We start from the raw sequence: 21563 nt of genomic DNA on the forward strand, positions 1-21563 counted from the left end.
ACTTAACTTCATCCATCTTCCATGAACAATATGCATGCTTCGAATGTTATTGATTACTTAACTTCAGCCATCTTTCATGAACAATATGCATGCTTCGAATGAACTTGCATTTTAGTAAGACATTTACATTAGTCTATTGCATTTTAGTAAGACATTTACATTACTCTATTATACAACACACATGAAAACTGTGAAAGTAAATTGAGTTCAGAAATGTAACAAATTGAAACCTCAGTGTGAAAGACAACAGTTGGGTCGTTGGGTCGGGGCAGGTCAAACTGTTAGGTTCGGTTAGGTTAGGTCCAACAGTTGGGTTGGGTTAGGTTAGGTCCAACAGTTGGTTGGGTTAGGTTAGGTCCAGGTTGGGTTGGGTTGGGTTGGGTTAAGTCCAGGTTGGGTTGGGTTGGGTTGGGTTAGGTCCAGGTTGGGTTGGGTCAGTCCAGGTTGGGTTGGGTTAGGTCAGTCCAGGTTGGGTTGGGTTAGGTCAGTCCAGGTTGGGTTGGGTTGGGTTAGGTCAGTCCAGGTTGGGTTGGGTTGGGTTAGGTCAGTCCAGGTTGGGTTGGGTTAGGTCAGTCCAGGTTGGGTTGGATTGGGTTGGGTTAGGTCAGTCCAGGTTGAGTTGTTATTGGGTCAGTCCAGGTAGAGTTGTTATTGGGTCAGTCCAGGTTTAGTTGTTATTGGGTCAGTCCAGGTTGTGTTGTAATTTGGTCAGTCCAGGTTGTGTTGTAATTGGGTCATGTAATTGGGTCAGTCCAGGTTGTGTTGTAATTGGGTCGGGTTGGAACCCGTGTGGGGTTGGGTCGGGTTGGAACCCTTTTGGGGTTAGGTCGGGTTGAAACCCGTACGGGGTTGGGTCGGGTTGGAACCCGTACGGGGTCGGGTTGGAACCCGTATGGGGTTGGGTCGGGTTGGAACCCGTATGGGATTGGGTCGGGTTGAAACCCATGTTGGGTTGGGTCGGTTTGAAACCCGTGTTAGGTTGGATCGGGTTGAAACCCGTGTTGGGTTGGGTCGCGTTAAAACCCGTGGTGTGTTTGATGGGGTTAAAACCCGTGGTGGTTGGGTCGGGTTATCCCTTTTTGGGTTGGGTTGAACCCAGGTTTAGGTAAGGTTCTACCCAAAATAAAACATGCGACATTAAGGAAATTTAATTAATCAACTTAGGGTTTTTATTTGTCATAACACCAAAAACGGCAGCAATCATCAATGATAACAGATGCTATAGTCATATTTTCAAATTTTGGGGCAATATTTTCAATAAGAGTGATAAATATTGAAGACAAACAAAACTAAATTAAAAAAACTATTTTAAAACAGATTCAATACATGTTAAATCCGTCATCACAGATCGACTATATTACGAAAAAAAATGCGATAAATATTAAGAAAAATTGATTTTAAGTTGGTAATAGCATGTATATGAAATAAAGTCATAGATTTAATTAAAAATCATTGTATTTAATCAATAAGTGAAAATGATCTTAAAAAAAATTATATGTCGATTTTATTATTAGCATCAACTCAAATATGTCAAAAAATTGATAGATCTGACGTCATAAACAACCATTTTAATTTTATGTCGATTTTCTAATTACCATCAACTAAAATATGTCAAGAAATTGATAGATCTGACATTATAAACAACCATTTTAATTATATGTCGATTTTTAATTACCATCAACTCAAATATGTCATAAAATTTATAGATCTAACAATATAAACAACGATTTTATTTTAAAAAAGTCGAAAAAAATTCAAATTTACTTATTAAGCGGCGGAATGAAAGTTAAAGAATAGAGTAAAATTGAACTTACCATTAATACATCTTCAATAAACGCTCCGAATAACAAAAATTCGACCTTCACCATGTTAAAGAATGACCGTGTGCATGCGGGAAGAACAGATCAAACAATGAAGGGTTACTAATCGGAATTAGGGTGGACGATTGGCGAGATGGGAGTGTCTAAGTTTTTATGAGAGAAGTAATTTATTAATGAAGATGTTTGTCTATGAAGGTAGACTGGGTAAAAGAGACGGAGCATAATTATATATTTTTAGGATTTTAGTAAGAGGGAGAAGCAGCAGAGAGAGAGGGAGAGAAAGACGGAGGCGTGTAATGAAGATGAGAGGGGAATTTTAGGGTTTCATTGTGGGTAAAGGGGTATATATAGGTGGGGTAAATTATTAGGGTTATTGTGATTTGGGCTGGACGGAAATTTAGAAAGGTTTAGCCCAAATTTGCATTTCTATCAGCCCATGTTTGCTATTGTTTGTGTTTTTATTTTTGTTCGGGAATTGGGTTGGACGGGAAATGTAGAAAGGTATGAACCCAAATTACTATATAATAGGTTAGTATTAGGGTTTTTTTTACTTGGGCAGGACGGGAATGAAAGAACTGGTGAGCACAAATTTGGGTTTTCGAGATGTTGAGTGCAAATTGGGTCGTTCTCAGCCCATATGTGATATCGTTTGGCCTTTTAATTTTGTTCGAGATGTGTTTACATACAGTCCACGTTGTTTACAGTTTGAAAATGTACAATAAAATATAACGTTTGACATAATTTGTCTTTGTCGTTATGGTTTACTAATATAGGTGTTCGGATATCAGAAAGAAACTTGATGATTACGGACAATACGCCACAATCAATGTCAAATCCTCGAGTACCGCTATATGACATTAGTAACGGTACTTCTTTATTTTTAATTATTAATATTTTACTACATATATTCAATTTTTTACATTTTTTATTTTAATCCTGTTTCATTTGTTCTTTTTAAAAAATTATAATAAGTCATTACCAATTGTGAAAATTTCAGTTTCTCATACCCCATGTCATCGAAGCAACAGAAGAACCACAAGTGAACAGTTACCGATAAGAACCCCGCCAAGTAACGTTTCTAATGATCCTACTCCATCATATGCGAACACTGTTATTCTAACGCCTAATCAGTTACGAGCGGAAACGGAAGAGAAAAAGACATCGCAATTCTCTAAGAAACGTGGTGGTAGCGTTCATAGTGACGTTTCTCAAAATACGGTCAATTGTACACGAGCAACCTCCAACGTGACAGGTATATATCTATATTTAATTTTTTACATTTAACATGTATTAACGTTTGTGAAAGTCTAAATTTTAATAAAAAACGTTGTGTAGAACTTATATGTAGTCCGACCGATGTTGTTGAGCGCTTAGTGAGAGATCTATGTGCTGAATATGGTGAAGCTTTCAATGAAGTGATTCCGTCTGTAAACCGAATTGAATAAACACCCGGTAGTTATTTTTTGAATGCATCATATTCACATGGCGAATCCTCGAGAACTCAGCAAAATACTTCCGTGCCGTTAAATAATGATGGTTAGTTCATTCATGACTTTTTATTTATTAATTTGAATTGCAACATGCTTTCGTTATTGTAGTCTAATTTTTATGTCTCAATTTATGAATATTGTTTTGAAAACTGTTTAGAATGGGAAGGCTATTGGGACTGTGGTGATGCAGAATATGAGTGCGAGAAATGTCACGTGTTGATGTGGTTTGAGGAGAGAAAAGATAAAAGACGTGGTACAAGACGTCCTAAGTTCTCACTTTGTTGTTCTGATGGAAAAGTTTAACTCGCATTTCTACAGCAGCCGCCTGAACTTATAAAGTCGTTGTTGACCGGTCAGCATCGATTTAGCAATCATTATAGAGAAAACATTAGAGCTTATAACTCGATGTTCTCATTCACTTCTATGGGCAGTAAAATCGATCATTCCATCAATCAAGGTAAAGGACCATATACCTTTAGGATGGAAGGTCAAAATTGCCATCGGATAGGGACTTTGGTACCGACCGGAGATGCAAGGCCAAAGTTCTGTCAACTTTACATATATGACACGGAAGAGGAAGTTCAAAATCGAAAAAATGCAATTAGGTAAATATATTTTCTTTTCGTAATAAATTTTTTTTGTATAATATTTTTTTCCGTAGGCAATAATTTTGTTTTTAATTGTAGTCCAGGGGATCCATCAAGGTTCAATGACGAGTTAATACGATTGTTGGATAATATGATTGACTCGCACAATACAATTGCAAAGACATTTAGGAAGGTTAGGGATAGACCGATCGAAAAATACGAGACAAGTGAAGTGAGTATCAAACTGATTTCAAGGAGATCAAGTGATGGAAGAACTTACAATCTTCCAACAGTTTCAGAGGTAGCGGCTTTAATTGAGGGGGATATTAGTCCACATATGGAGAAGCGAGATATTATTGTAAGAAGGTCGTGCGGTGGTTTACAACGGATATCTGAGTTGCACCCTTTATACACCCCCTTACAATATCCTTTGTTAATTCCATCCGGAGAAGATGGGTATAGGCCGGGTATCCTACATAGTGCTTCTTCTATTGGTGTTAGCACGAGTGACCAACCACATGAAGAAACAACGTGTAGGGAGTGGTTTGCTTATCATCTTATAGAGAGACCACTAGATGTTGAATTTCCAACGATGTTATTATCTGGTAAGGCATTCCACCAATTTTTAGTTGATTGTTATATGCTGGTCGAATCGCATAGGCTCAATTTCATTCGTTTTAACCAAGATCTACTTCGAGTTGATAATTATAAGAACCTCTCAAATGCTGTTGGAAGAGGAGATGTAGAGCCATCTTCGGCGGGTACTCGGTTTATCGTGCCTTCTTCTTTCCCCGGAGGTGACAACTAGAAAAAAAGCAAATTTCCTCGATACCATGACTATTTGTAAGTGGTTTGGTTATCCAGATTTATTCATCACTTTCACCTGTAATCCAAAGTGGCCGGAAATAGTACGATTTGTTTCTAAAAGAGGATTGCGACCCGAGGATCGTCCAAATATTGTCTGTCGCGTCTTTAAAATGAAGCTCGATGAGTTGATTAGGGACTTAAAGGATCGACATATTTTTGGAAGAGCGCGAGGAGGTACTACCAATTGCTAATCTTATAATTTAATATATCGTTTGTGACATAGCATTACTGTAGAAAAATCTAATGACATTTATGAACGTGTTTTTTGCAGTCGTGTATACTATTGAATTTCAAAAACGTGGACTCCCTCATGCCCATATAGTATTGTTCCTACATCGGGAGGACAAATTTCCTACAGCCGCAGATGTCGACAAAATCATTTCCGCGGAGATTTCTGATCCGACTACAGATCTCGTCATACATAGTGTTGTTTGCGAGTATATGCTTCATGGACCGTGTGGTAAAGCAAAGCCCTCATGTCCGTGTATGGTCGGAGGCAAGTGCTCAAAATATTACCCAAAGCCATGCACCGAGAGAACAACGGTTGACGGTGATGGGTACCCTATATACAAGAGAAGCAAGAAAGGAGTTACGGTGATTAAAGATGATGTGCCCCTGGGAAATGATTTTTTCATTCCATATAACTCTCAGTTGTTGTTGAAATATCGGGCTCATATCAATGTCGAATGGTGTAATCAATCTAGATCCATAAAGTACCTATTTAAGTACATTAACAAGGGTTCTGATCGAGTTACCATGCAGTCGTCTTACACACGACGTAATGAGGAGGACCCTGGTCGATTTGATGAGATTAAGAGGTTTTACGATTGTTGATATCTCTCCGCATGTGAAGCCGCATGGAGAATTTTTGGGTTTGATATCCACTACAGAACTCCTGCTGTTGAAAGGCTACAATACCATCTTCCGGATGAGCAACCTATTATCTTCCACGATGATGATTGGGTTGATGAGGTCGTAGAAAAGACTTCGCTCGGGGTGTCACAATTTCTTAATTGGATGGGCTGTAATAATTCGACAGTAGAAGAGATGCAGGTTGCTAAAGAATTATTGTACTGTGAATTTCCAACAAAATTTGTTTGGAAAAAGAAACTTCGTCAATGGAGCCTTAGGAAAAAAGGATTTACAATTGGTTGGTTGGTTCACGTTCCCCCGCAATGTGGTGAATTGTATTTCATGAGAGTAATGTTGAATCACGTTAAGGGACCAAAATGTTTTGAGGATATTAGGACTGTGAATCAGTTTGTTCATCCGACATTTAGAGAAGCATGTTATGCATTGGGATTAATTGGTGATGATCGAGTATATTGCGGCTATTAACGAAAACATTGGGGTCCAGCTTCTACTTGAGAAATTTGTTCGTGACGTTATTATTTTGTGGCACTTTGTCTATGCCGAGCAGAGTGTGGGACGAAACTTGGCAACTGCTATCGGACGACATCCTTCATAGGCAACGCACTATTCTTAACAATCAAGGTGTGTCTTCATTTAATAGTAAACATTTACCGCTATTTTAATTAGGACAACTTTAAAACAATTCTTCATATTTCGCATTCTTACCTTCATATATTCTATGAATTGATTGCTGCAGTATATAAAATCACATAGATAATATTGCAACTTTTTTAACCACGATTTACTGACTTACCGATGAAGAGTTGCAAAATTATGCACTTATTGATATTGAAAATTCTCTTCAAATAAATGGTAGTTCACTTAAATCGATTTGAGGGAATGCCGTTCCCAGACATGTCTGCAACGACACATCATCGAAATAGTTTACTTATGGATGCGTTGTCGTACGATAGACAGTCCTTGAGTGAAGAACATGAGATTCAGTTATCTTCAATGACTGACGAGCAGAGGTTGGTGTATAATGAAGTGATGGAAGCTGCTTTAAATAACAAAGGATGGGTGTTCTTCGTTTATGGATATGGTGGAACTGGGAAAACTTTCCTTTGGAGAGCTTTGTGTGCCTGTTTTGGAGTAAGGCGATATTGTTGTGGGTTGTTGCGTCAAGTGGAATTGCGGAACATTGATACCAGGTGGTGTAACACTCATTCCAGTTTGGAATTTCCATTAATGTAACGGAGGATTCCATATGCTCCCGAATTAAGCCCGGCAGTGATTTAGCTAAACTTTTGATACGTGCTAAACTCATAATATGGGATAAAGCACCGATGACTCATAGGCATTGCTTTGAGGCCCTTGATAAAAGTTTAAAAGATGTAATGCGTGTTTTGGACGTGGGAAATGCTGAAGTGCCGTTTGGTGGGAAAGTTGTGGTATTCGGGGGTGATTTTAGACAGACATTACCGGTTGTTTCAAAAGGAAGTAGAGCAGATGTTGTGGCTGTATCCCTGTGTTCATCGTATTTATGGTCTTTCTGCAAGGTATATATATATTTCTTTCTTTAAATATCAATATTACCGTTTTATGTGAGTCTTAGTTAAATTATTTTTGTCGTACTGTATTTATATAATTTAAAACGTATACCACTTATAGGTACTTAGATTGACCAAAAATATGCGATTGCAAGTTGGTAGTTCAACTGACAATGTTGGGGAGTTACGAAAATTCTCCGAATGGCTCTTGGAGATTGGAGATGGTATAGCAGGCGGTGAAAATGATGGAGAAGTTGATCTAGAATTATCAGCCGACTTACTAATTTAGGATGTGACGAATCCTATTAAGACATTAGTAGATGTCACTTATCCGGATCTGCTAGCACAATTGTGGAATCCGGAATATCTCCAACAAAGGGCAATCATGGCCCCTACTCACGAGATTGTTGAATCAGTAAATGAATATGTTTTGTCGCTTATTAAAAAGAATGAGAGAATTTATTTAAGCTCCGATGAGGTGCGTAGTGATGACAGAGGTACAGGTGGCGGTGACATTCACTCTATTGAATTCTTCAACAGTATTAAATGTGCCGGACTCCCGAATCACCAGTTGAAGTTGAAGGTCGGTGCTATGGTGATGCTTCTGCGAAACATTGATCAATCACGTGGGTTGTGTAACGGCACGAGACTAATTGTGACTGATCTGGGGGAACGCGTGATAAGATGTACTGTCTTAACTGGTAGTCATAAAGGTGATAGAGTTCATATTGCTCGACTAACACTTACTCCATCGGACACCAGTAGATTTCCGGTACGTTTCAGTAGAAGACAATTCCCCATCGCTGTTTGTTTTGCAATGACGATAAACAAGAGTCAAGGCCAGTCTTTATCTCAGGTCAGCATCTATCTTCCAAGACCAGTGTTTAGTCATGGCCAGCTTTATGTCGCACTTTCCAAGGTCACCCGAAAAGAAGGCTTGAAAATTTTAATTTTTGACTCAGATATGCGTACTTCTACTACGACTACTAATGTAGTGTATCACGAAATTTTTCAATTTTTAGAATAACTTGCATATGTTAAAGTTGATTATTAGATTATATTTCTTTTACCCGAATGTAATGTTTTGTATGTATGCACTTTTTATTTACAAGATTAGATTACGTTATTTCCTTATAAACCAGTGCATGTGAAGACATGTTTTTAACAAATTTAAACATGAATTATGTACATCGTTGATTTAGACCATTTAGATAGGTACAATAGAAATGCAAAAACAAATATACATTAAAAAAAAAATCATTCTGGCCCAAATACATACTCGTGCAATTTTGCACGGGTTTAAAACTAGTAGTCTTTATTATTCATCAAATCTGAAAATAATTCACAAAAGAGAGAGAGGGAGAATAAGAAGGAGAATATCAAGGAATTTATCTTCTTTTATTGTCTCAAGGTAATATTCTAAGACCGTCTCATGTATTCACCTTTGCTTTGTTATAACTCGTAAACTAGACCACCGTTTGACGAACTAAGACCGTCACCATGACCGTGGATCACCAGGGGGTTGACCGGATCTCCGCTTGACCATCGTTGACCACTAGAGATGGGTGTTTGACCGACTATAAAAGGATTGTTGTGGGTGGTTATATATCACATTTTATATGGTTTATAAACCCCTATTTCAGGCATGACTGACCAAGGCTTGGTAAGGGTGGAACCTAGGGTTGAGTCAACCACCGTGGGTGTTCAGGGGACGATAAAGGTGGTGGCTTTATGGGCGGTTGGCCGGAATTTCGAAGGTTTTGTAAAGTTGTTTGATACACGGTTAACCCGGATATTCAACCCCTTACCGTGACTTATTCGACTAAGACTTGGGTTGGTTGGGTCAGTGGGTTTGGGTCGACCATGGTGGTGGAGTTGGGGTGGTCCAGGGTGGTGGTTCGTGCGGTGTTACCGGAATATCCCAAAAACTGGGGAAGGTGTGTTTTGTTGTTGCTGTCGGTGTTAGGTTGTTGTCATGTGTAACACCCCAATTATCCGGCCAAGATAATTGAAGCGTTACCGTCTCAGTTTCCCAAGGTAGTTTTTCAAAACTTCAATCAAAGAACATTTTATTAATGTAATGTTTAATGAATTACATAAACGTAAACAAATGAATAACTAAAATACAACTCGTGATATCTATACTCTTCTAGCCAACTCGACTCGTCTCGTGATATCATCAAGCTCGTCCCGTCTCCCTCGTACTATCCAAACAACCTGATCATAACCAGCTCCCCATATGACCAAAGGATATCATATGGATCGACACAGGCCACCCCAAAAGAGATAGGTGACAATGCACAGACACAACAAACGTCAGTTTCAATAAATGGATAAACTGCGACCCGACTCGAGTGTGTGAACATACCACATGACTATGATATGAATAACATGATATCCAACAACCACCACCATGGTACCGGGACACGCCCAGACATACAGACAACCTCACTAGTACCGGGACATGCCCAGACATACCGTCAAACACACTAGTACCGGGACACGCCCAGACATATCGATAACCACAAACAGGTACCGGGACACGCCCTGACGTACCGGGTCCGGAAGCCAACCGGATCCCCTGCCAGACGTCGTGTCTCAACCACACGAGTCCCTCCAAACTCAAGTCATTATTGTGCACATCCCTCTTGGAGTGGGAAAGCTCCAAGAGGCGACCCAAGCGGAAGACAGTCTCCCAACCGCCTTCCGTCACCTCAACAACAACCAACAGTCAACACCGTCATATTATCCAACATACACGACAAGTACAATAAATATAAGATACCACACAACATGTCAATTACCGACTCATCGAGTCCTCTTAACCAATATCATGTTATACTGCAAATGACTAATCAATGCCGACTCACTTAACCAGATAAACATATTGAAACTGAGTAGGATTAACCTACCTCACAGCAAATCCGCATAAGCAATCTGTCACACAAGCTAGGCCCGTCTTGCAAAACCATCTCACAAAACACATTTCCTAAAATACTTATAATAATACAAATACAAATACGTATAAATATACTCATCTAATCATACAAATACGTATATAATACGTATAAATATATTGATCCAATATGTATACCAATACGTGAAATATACTAATATATTTATACCAATACATATAAATTTACTAATACATTATATAAATACGTATACGACTAAATAAATAAATAAAACTCGTCTCACACTACACAGAAACCCGACTCACAACCCACACCCGACTACCCACAAAACACCGGTATTCCCCACCACCTACTGCCGCCACCGTGGCCACCACCACCAGCCATGGTGACCACGGAGAGCACGGCAAACACAGCCGGCCCAACAACAACAACCAACGGCAACAACAACAACAACAACAACAACAACAACAACCCGCAACCACAACACCACGCACAACCCAACACCACCGTGGCTGCCACCACCACCATAGTGCCGCCCTGACCACGGTGGATCCAAGGGTGGCCACCAAGCCGGCAGCCACCACCCACAACAGCAGCAACAACCCCGACACAACCGCAACAAGAACAATACAACCAACCCGACACCCCTCTTTCTTCCTCTGAAACCGCCACCACCAGCCACGCTCACGGCCACCCACAACCATCACTCGACTCCTCTCACCACCCTCGGCCTAGATCTTCCCTTACCCAGACCCAAACCAGCCCGCAACCTCTTCAAAACCTTGGCCCTAACCAAGACACACACAAAACCACCAAAAACCCATAAAACCTCTCGGTCAAACGCCCATGTACATGGTCAACGGTGGTCAAAGACTCGGGTCCAAGATGCGTCGGTGTCAACGGTATGAATAAAATAATATAAAGGCTAGTATAAGACGGTTTACCTTACGATCTCAAGGCGGAGGGACAAAATCTCTTTTTATCTTCCTTTTTCTCTCTTTCTCTCATCTTCCCCCCTTAAAAAGAACTTCGTCCCCGAAGTTCACCACACTCTCTCATTTCCTCAAATCTCATGCATTATCTCGCACCTCACTTGTTTATCAACCGTATACGTTCTTTCTAAACATCACACTCATCCCAAAGTTCTTCACTCAATTCTCCCTACATTCTCACATCATGTACTTACTCTTTCCTAAACTTCTGAATTGTTACATTCACTCCCCCTAAAAGAGAACTTCGTCCCGAAGTTCAACTATCAATCTCAAGATGTTGTCTCATACACTCATTACTAAATTCACAAAATGACCATGTTCGAAGTTCAACATTCTCTTTTAATTATTGTAAATCCACAAATGAATCACACATAGTTCTAATGCCATTGATATAACCCTTCTCTACGAGCCTCCCAAACGTCAAGGTACCAGGTTGGGCCCATGATTCAAAACCCTAATCCCATAACAACTCCCAACTCAATTGGTTCTAAGTCAACGCTTAAATCTCGGGGTATAACTCCATTTTTACTACACACATATCAATCACGTCTAATCTCATACATGTACATGTATGCCAATCAATCATAAACATGCGGATTTTAAGAAACAACCAAATAATGCAACATTACTCGACATGTGACTCAACCGTGCTCAACATTCCCATTTTCCGGAAACCATGCGACTCATATACCGCGTCAAATCCACCAAATGATCACACATGCGTTTTTAATCACCCATTCCCATCTATTACCAAAACTTCCGCTCATACGGAAGACCACAATCACAATCATGCAAACGATCACTATGCAACACACAACTTGCATATTTCATCTTACTTTACACAACCAAATAGAATCATGTCGCTAAACATACATCAAACAAGGTTATCATATCAATTATGTCATCAACTAACTCATGTTGAATCAACGATTTTCCATTTGCTTGTAAAATGCCACATCACGTAATCAGACGTAAACAATTCACACATATCACCTATGTAAGGTCAATCATGGTCATCCAACACAAGTCAACTAATATCAACCGCGAAACAAGGGTACATGCTCAATATTTGGTCAAATGTCCACCAAAACAATGGTCAAAGCAGTCCACTCGGTCGAGTGTAGAAGGCCACTTGGCCGAGTAGGCTACCATTCGGTCGAGTGTCACCTGGGGGAAAATGTTTTCATTCTCAACTCGGTTCCAAACTTCCTATTTCATCACACAAACGCTAATAAATCCCGATGGTGACTCATATACCATTAAACAACCGAATCAAACACAACTATTGGCCTTATGGCCATCATTATTACACAATTTAGATGAAGCATCCAAGCCATACTACCAATACAAACCTAATATTTCATCACTAATAACTGCACCGTAGTGCGACACTCTAGTCACAACGGTAAACACAACACATTTCACCATCTCATGGACACGGCCTAATCACTCATCACTCTCAAGGAACAGTAACAACATCGCTACTCACCCAAGCACTACAACAAAATCACGATGTGCACCGTGGGCATTTTCACAATAACGCTTGGGAGGCAACTTTACAAATAAAATCTATACTACCACTCTCAGGGTCGGAGTCCAATACAACCACTTTCACATATCATGCTTATGTACTTAGGTTAACGGTCACGTCATACCCCACTCTTACTCACGTGGCTACAAAACCAACTTAGTAACATCAAATCTACAATTACATATATCCTGATCATTAAAACTCAACTCATCTATAATTATACCTCCTCACATGGGTTCGCTTGAAACTTACAACAATTCTTCACTGATAACGGGTTACCATTTGCAAATCTCCAACTTATCTCTCGTTCTAGTACTCTCTCTCTCTCTCTCTCTCTCTCTCTCTCTCTCTCTCTCTCTCTCTCTCTCTTATTCCCGATTCCTAAATCTCATCACTATTTATTCAACTCACATCACGCCCTAAGCCGAATTTAACATCCCCAAAATACTTTGCAATTCATATTATCACTCTCTTTTCGACTCTCTGAGTACCTCAAGTATTTCCTCATCATTTCACAAGTTCTAACTTAATCCAAATGGTAGCCAAAACATCTGAGTCGTGCTCAAAAGGTCATCCTCACTTGTCCTCAAATGGCTTTCACTACCTATGAATCCACACAACTGTTAAGTATCCTATTTTGATTTGCCATACTCAAAACATTACATGGGCCAATCACCGTCTTAGTGTTCCCAAATTCTTAAATTTGATGACTATGTCCAAAATCACTCGTCTTGTCGGAACATATGCCTAAGGCAAGGGTGAGAAAACACTCTTTTGGGCTCACACACAACTCTATGCCCAGAAATCTCGTGTTAACTCAACGAGTAGGGTGATGAGAATCAAAATAATTCAGAACAGATATGAAAAGGTAGCAAGCAACTCAAATAACATGGAGGGGATGGGAAATTAATGGTTGACACCGTAAAAATTGCCCTAATAGCACATTTGAAATATAATGAAATTTGAAAGACGATGCAACTTCAAGACTAAATTCTAATGCAAATTTCACTCAAACTTGACTCAATTGCGAAATGCTATAGTAAAATTTTAACATAAGGGTCACTTGTCTCAAATTTCTCGAAAACTTCAATATGGAATAACCCATCATAGGATGGTACATGTCATTATAGGCCAAGTTCAAAGTATTAATAATCGGTCGGTACAAAACATAACTTAGAAAAGTCAAAGATCCGGGTAGGTATATCACTCATTTTCGAAAAGAAAATTTTAAGACGGAAAATTTCTTATATACGATTTCACAAAGTGTCAAAATCAAAGATTCGAGAAATAAGGAATAAAAGAAGTACGTCACGAGCGGGAAGTCAAAGCTTATTTATACTTTCACAACATTTTCAGAAAATTTGTTGACCTTTAAGATGGAAAAATTTTTGATTCACACATTTTTATTACAAAATTCCAAAATAATGTTATAGTTTTACAATACTATTAAACCATATTTGGGTACAATCAAAAATGTTCATATTCCTCACTTGACTCAAAATTTTAGGCAAAATATGCAACGAAATCGTTATTTTTAAGACTATACCACACTATTAGGGATAACGGTAGTCTTTGTGGGACGCTTAAAACAATGTTCACTCATGAAAATGAAAGGTAAGTCAAACTTTTAAATTGAAATTTTCGCATACAAGGTAAAAATCCGACATTAACAACAAGTGTTAAGCATCTCTGGTTCAATATGACCCAACAACAAACATGAAAATTTGGTTATCGACTCATAAGCATAAGTTCAAAGCTCATCCATGGCGACGAAAGAAAAAATTTATCGTAAAAATCCGATTTTTGACCACTCCAATTATATAGGAAATCAATCATTTTTACGAAGCTGAATAAAGTCGTACAATTCTTTGATAAAACTTGAATAAACATGTGTATATATAAAAATCATTTCAATTTGTAAAATAAAGAAGATGACTCAACTACATGGTCGAAGCTTGAGAAGACGGATCAAGAAAAGTGGAGTAGAAATGTGTAATTCAAACAATAAATCACAATATGAAAATTTTGAATTATTTTAAGATAAATCGATGCCGAAATTACGAGGTTCGAGATAGAAATGGAAAGATAAGGTAGAAAAAGCAAATTTTACACGAATTTCTAGGCTAAACAGGCCCACTCGGTCGAGTGCTCAGGGCACTCGGTCGAGTGCAACTCCACTCGGTCTAGTGACAGGTTACTCGATCGAGTGGAAATAAACCTTCTAGAAGTTTTCCAATTTCTTAATTTTGCCCACTCGGTCGAGTGACAGGTCCACTCGGTCGAGTGAACTGTTCACTCGGTCGAGTGCTCATCCACCCGGTCGAGTGACTGGTCAACACGCTCGAGTACTACTCTACTAGATTGGGTTTGGTCTCACACTCAATATCTTTGGCATATTACCCCCAAAAATCATAACTATTCTATCAACAATCATCACCATTCATGCTTTAATAACGACACTAGCAAGCTCAAATACGCATATGATATTAACATGCAAAGATTTGGGACTACCATCCCTCATATCAACAAACACTAATCATATCTACGATATACTACTCATATGAGTCCATTTATCCATCCATCATATGATATCATATTTCACATGAACGATTCTATCATATTATAACCTATTACGAGTCACAAAACACATGTATTCACGCTATTTCTCAGTGATCATATTCAATATCTATTCAAACACATTAAATCAATAACACATATGCATTCATATTACGATTCACATCACGATTCCCATACTCCTAACTACCCCCGTAGTGTCCAACTGAGATGATAGGCACTCGCTTTGGCATGAGGGCGCCTACCCATCCAAAACCGATCTCCTATTGTACTCATGTCGGGTTCATTTTACTTAGACTCTCCTAAATTCATTTTTGGTTCATTGGTTTTTTGTTCCAAAATCGTTCCTCTGATACCACTTTGTAACACCCCAATTATCCGGCTAAGATAATTAAAGGGTTACCATCTCGATTTCCAGAGGTTGTGTTTTAAAACATCAATCAAAAAACATTTTATTAATGCAATGTTTAATGAATTACATAAACGTAAACAAATGAATAACTAAATACAACTCGTGATATCTATACTCTTCTAGCCAACTAGACTCGTCTCGTGATATCATCAAGCTCATCCCGTTTCTCGCGTACTATCCAAACAACTTGATCATAACCTGCTCCCCATATGACCAAAGGATATCATATGGATCAACACAGGCCACCCCAAAAGGGATAGGTGATAATGCACTGACATAACAAACGTCAGTTTCAATAAATAGATAAAGTGCGACCCAACTCGAGTGTGTGAACATACAACATGACCAACATATAAATTACATGATATCCAACAACCACCACAACGGTACAGAAACACGCCCACACATACCGACAACCTCACTGGTACAGGGACACGCCCAGACATACTGTCAACCACACTGGTATCAGGACACGCCCAAACATACCGATAACCACAAACAGGTACCGGGACACGCCCAGACGTACCGGGTTCGGAAGCCAACCGGATCCCCTGCCAGACGTCGTGTCTCAACCACACGAGTCCCTCCAAACTCAAGTCATTAATGTGCACATCCCTCTTGGAGTAGGAAAGCTCCAAGAGGCGACCCAAGCGGAACACGGTCTCCCAACCGCCTTCCGTCTCCTCAACAACAACCAATAGTCACAACTGTCATATTATCCAATATACATAATAAGTACAATAAATACAAGATACCACACAACATGTCAATTACCGACTCATCTAATCCTCTTAACCAATATCATGTTATAATGCAAATGTCTAATCGATGCCGACTCACTTAACCATATAACCATATTAAAATTGAGTAGGATTAACCTACCTCACAGCAAATCCGCATAAGCAATCCGTCACACAAGCTAGGTCCTTCTTGTAAAACAGTCTCACAAAACACATTTCCTAAAATACGATAATAATACAAATACGTATAAATATACTCATCTAATCATACGAATACGTATATAAATACGTATAAATATACTAATCCAATACATATACCAATACGTATAATATACTAATATATTTGTACCAATACGTACAAATATACTAATATATTATACAAATACGTATAAGACTAAATAAACAAATAAAACCCGTCTCATACTACACAAAAAACCGACTCACAACACACACCCGACTACCAACAAAACTCCGGCAGTCCCCACCACCTACTGCTGCCACCGTGGCCACCACCACGAGCCATGGTGACCACGGCCAGCACGACAACCACAGCCGGCCCAACAACAACAACCAACGGCAACAACAACCCGCAACTACAACACCACGCACAACCCAACACCACCGTGGCTGCCACTACCACCATGGTGCCGCCCTGATCACGGTGGGTCCAAGGGTGGCCACCAAGCCGGCAGCCACCACCCACAACAGCAGCAACAACCGCAACACAACTGCAAGAACAACAATACAAACAACTCGACACCCCTCCTTCTTCCTCTGAAACCGCCACCACCAACCACCCTCACGGCCACCCACAACCACCACTCGATTCATCTCACCACCCTCAACCTAGATCTGCCCTTACCCAGACACAAACCAGCCCGCAACATCTTCAAAACCTCGGCCCTAACTGAGACACACACAAAACCCCCAAAAACCCGTAAAAGTTCTCGGTCAAACGCCCATGTACACGGTCAACGGTGGTCAAAGACACAGGTCAAAGATGAGTTGGGGTCAAGGCGGGTCAACGGTATGAATAAAATAATATAAAGGCTAGTATAAGACGGTTTACCTTGCAGTCTCAAGGCGGAGGGACAAAATTTCTCTTTATCTTCCTTTTTCTCTCTTTCTCTCATCTCTCATGTTTTGGGTGGATTTTGGTGGATTGTGTTTGGATAAGATGATGAGGGGATAGGGTAGAGTATATAAGGTGAGGCGGAGTATAAATGTATACGTATACGTGTATCGTATTATGTATTAATATTATCATTACAACTTATTATTATTATTATAACCATCTAACAATTATTATTATTATTATTACTTTTAAATACGGAGTATTACATCGTGTGTTATCATGGCAGGTGGTGGGACCACCGTGGGTCAAGGGAGACCACGGTGGTGGCCACGGTTTGTCATTGGTGGTCGCGAAAGTGGTGTATGGGTGTTTGTGAGAGATTGTGTCGGGTTTGAGGCGGCTATTTAGGGCGTGTTTATACGGGTTGTACGGGATGGTTAAGCTGGTGGTTAGTGGTCATTGGGATGTTTCGTGGTGTGGGCTAGGAAGTGGCAGGCTTGGGTGGAGCTGATGGTGGCTAGGGGATTCGTGAAAGTCAGGTTTTGGTGGGGTGTTGAGGGATACAGGGTGAGTTTGTCATGTATAGAATTGCTTATTGCTTTTACACGTGAGTACGTGACCATACCCATTATTATATTGTTGGTGTGGTTAGTCGGGTTATTTGGGTGTTGACACGAGTTTTGAGAAGTTGGGATTTAAATATAATAACTCCGTATTTATCATATACGTGTTTTATAATTAGTTTAATTATTTAACACCGGTTGAACATAGGTTTAGTTTGTATAGCTTGATACGGATTTTAACCAATATTATTTTTTGTTCATAAAAGGTAAGAATATATTGATATCAATTCAATTTACATCAAGGGACCTATGTAAAGAAGAATAAAAGAATACAAAGAAATATAAAGAGAATGGACAAAATAAAGAGACAATAAGTTTAGTGATCTAGTCCATCTCCCGTATAGAAACAGCTGAAGTATTCCTAGCTTTAAATCTGGCAATTACAACCTGCTGCACGATATACTTTGGATTACTAACACACAAATAAATTCTTGCTTTGTTTCTCGGTTGCCATATAGCATAGGTGATGCCTACATGACAAGCACTAATGAACCTACGCTTGAACTGGATTCTTGATCTTCTGTTGGAAACCCAACTGAATAGATGTTCAGGTTAAAACTGGACTCCCAATAGACCCTGCAACTGATGAATGCACTGAGAAATGAAAGGGCTGAGGTAGAAGAGATGAGCATGGCTCTCATCAGCACCACCACACAACACACAAGTAGAATCACTACAACAAATCATCACTTGCGCCACGAATTATGCCACGGGAACTCATAATTCATGGCTAAATTTGGCATAGCCACGGGAAAAACTTATTCATTATTTTGGAAAAAAAATTATGCCACGGGATAACTTTTCCCGTGGCAAAAAGTCACTTCCGCCACGAATTAGGCTACACCCGTGGCAAATAATCATTTTAGCCACGGCCTATGTCACACCCGTGGCGAAATTTTATTTAGTCACGAATTGTTCCGTGGCAAATATTTTTTTAGCCACGAACAAACAAACACCCGTGGCGAGTATCTTTTCCAATTTAAATCTGAATGAAATTTAATCAAATATAATAATATGAAAATACATTTGAATATAAAAATTTAGAAACACTTTGATTAATTTAATTAATATTTTTTATTGTTTTATTTACTTTAATAAGAAATTTTAAAATTTTATAAACTTATATGCAAGCAAAGAAAAGTTTATCGTCTAATTTTTTGATTTTTTACAGATCACATTTATGTTTTGTAGGTTTTTCAAAATATTGATAATTTAAAAAAATTGTTTTAATATATACTATTTTTATTAAAGTCGTGAATTTCTTTTACTTTTTTAAATTAAACTTTATAATCTTGAATAACAATCTTAAATAATCGTATCACATTTAAAGATATAGCATATCAAATTGAATAAAAAAGTTATTTACCATCTATCTTTGAAAATCCAAAATTAATATATTGTTAAACTATTTCATTCAAAATTTTATTTCCAACTTTATTTGTAGGATATTTATTAAAAAAATTTGAATTTGATATAAAATTTATGGAAACTTTGCCAGATTACGCATGGTACCCGTTATTTTAAGTTTCTACATATGTTGCCCTTGTGTTTACCTTTTCATTCCCATAATACTCTTTGGGGAAATTTCGTCATAACGTCGTTACTCCTATAAGTAATTTGATGAGTAATTGTGTATGTTATGCTGTTATTGTTATATTATTTAGGTACTAAATGTTAGTTTATTAGACAAAATAAGGATTTAGGTATTATTAGATGATGAATTGATAGTGTATTAGATAACAAAAAAAGGCGTCACAAGGCATATGAGTAGCGGTGTTATGACAGAAGTTTGTCAAAGGGTATTCTGAGACTGAAAAACGTAAATACAGGGGTAGCATATGTAAAAATTTTAAAAGAAGGGTACCATATGTAATCTGTCAAAATTCGAGGGTACCGTGAAAAATTTATGTAAAATTTAACTTGCTGAGAAAAAAATTGGGAAATTTTTTTTCATTGAAAATGAGCGCATCACACGGAAAAATATATAAATTATAATAATTTAAAGTCACATGTGCAAATAATGTGAAAATTTTAAGAAAAGAAACGATAAATCATAACAGAGAGAAATCAGTTTAGGAAAATAAGCGATTCTTTTGTACAATAATCTTTTTCGTGGTTTTGGGTAAAAAAGTGACTATTTTTTGGTTTATAGTGATCACTTTGGGGAAAAAAGACCTTTAATTATAAAAAGCGGTCATTATTTTACTAAAAAATGGTCTCATTTTTCATATCGCAGGTACAACGGTTATACAATAGAATTTGCGAAAAAAAATATACGAAAAAATGAGTACATGAGAAATGAAAATAAGTATGTCGATAAACAAAAGAAATAAAAAAATGTTAGGAAAACACAATTAATTTTACTTTTTGGAGAAAATGATTTACTGACTTGGGCAAAAAAAATGATGTCAAAATCATTAATCAGGAGGTTAATGTCGAAAATTTAATTGTTTCAGCCAAAATAATTTTTTCCCGCAAAAATTGTAAAACATGTAACATTTATGTAATTAAATAGTACTAAAGGTAAGATTTGAAAGAAAAAAATAAACTTAAAAGGATTCAAAGTGCTAATTATATCAACAAAGGTAACATTCAATTTCGGTGGCACATCAAAATAACTCTACGGTTAAGCGTGCTCAGGTGAGAGTAGTGTTGGGATGGGTGACCTCCTGGGAAGCCTCTCCAAATGCTCACAAATGCATGACTCGTGAAATGAAATAACGTTCAAATGAATCAAGTTAACTAGCGAAACAATTACCTAGATTGTCACGGTTCCGTATATGATAAAATACCCAGTGTGAAAAATAAATAAATTATTTTACGTTTTATTTATTTAATTTTCATATATATTGTTTGCCACGGGAATTATTTTTTCGCCACGGGAAACTTCTTTGGCCACGGGAGTTATTAGCCACGAGAAAATCCGTGGCCAAAAATTCAATAATAGCCACGTTCTTGTTTTTTCCGTGGCTATCCCTTTGCCACGGCCACTTGCGCCACGGAAGGTATTCCCGTGGCAAAATGATTTAGCCACGGAAATTTAGTACTTGCGCCACGAATTTAGCCGTGGCCCAAGTGCTCATTTGTTGTAGTGAATCCTGACCAAATCCCATTCGAATCATACGATCCTTTGTCAAAAGTCTCTGGAGTTGAACAGCCCATAAATGAAAGACTATTTGGGAATGTTCATAGTATTCCAGTAGACATGCCTTCAATGAACCTGAGGTTTCACTTGCCTTAGCTACTGATAACCAGAAGAGACAGTATAGGCCTTATCAGTAGCTAACCAACAATCATAAGTTTAGGCTTGCTGAAAGGTAACCATGGTGTGAGATATCTTTTTCCAAGACCAACTACAATTAGAGGGAGGAGAGTAGTTGGTCCATTGGGCACCCTTAATATAGACATGGTTAATCCATTTAACCTATAGATGATCTTTTTTTGTTAGCAAGCCACCAAATGTATTACCCAACATTGCTTTGTTCCAGATTTTAGTTGCTTTAATACCCAAGCCACCCTCACCTTTAGGACTACA

General features: G+C 38.4%; 2 protein-coding genes across 2 annotated transcripts; both read left to right on the plus strand.

Moving 5' to 3' along the window:
- Positions 1 to 6962: 6962 nt before the first annotated feature.
- On the plus strand, positions 6963 to 7455 carry LOC141631818 (uncharacterized). Its single transcript, XM_074444440.1, has 2 exons — positions 6963 to 7175; positions 7288 to 7455. The coding sequence occupies exons 1-2, from the start codon at positions 6963 to 6965 to the stop codon at positions 7453 to 7455; spliced, it is 381 nt and encodes a 126-aa protein (XP_074300541.1).
- A 96-nt stretch (positions 7456 to 7551) lies between these two features.
- LOC141631820 (uncharacterized) lies at positions 7552 to 21310 on the plus strand. Its single transcript, XM_074444441.1, has 2 exons — positions 7552 to 8022; positions 21221 to 21310. Exons 1-2 carry the CDS (start codon positions 7552 to 7554, stop codon positions 21308 to 21310), a joined length of 561 nt encoding a protein of 186 aa, XP_074300542.1.
- Positions 21311 to 21563: the final 253 nt, after the last annotated feature.

This window comes from Silene latifolia, chromosome Y (genome assembly GCF_048544455.1).
Source record: "Silene latifolia isolate original U9 population chromosome Y, ASM4854445v1, whole genome shotgun sequence".
NCBI lineage: Eukaryota > Viridiplantae > Streptophyta > Magnoliopsida > Caryophyllales > Caryophyllaceae > Silene > Silene latifolia.

Excerpts from the sequence above, each read along its gene's own strand:
- LOC141631818 (XM_074444440.1), top strand. The coding sequence starts at position 6,963 with ATGACTCATAGGCATTGCTTTGAGGCCCTTGATAAAAGTTTAAAAGAT. Across the intron at positions 7,176-7,287 it reads ATTTATGGTCTTTCTGCAAG|GTACTTAGATTGACCAAAAA; the intron begins GTATATATATAT and ends TACCACTTATAG.
- LOC141631820 (XM_074444441.1), top strand. The coding sequence starts at position 7,552 with ATGGCCCCTACTCACGAGATTGTTGAATCAGTAAATGAATATGTTTTG. Across the intron at positions 8,023-21,220 it reads AAGGCCAGTCTTTATCTCAG|TATTCCAGTAGACATGCCTT; the intron begins GTCAGCATCTAT and ends GAATGTTCATAG.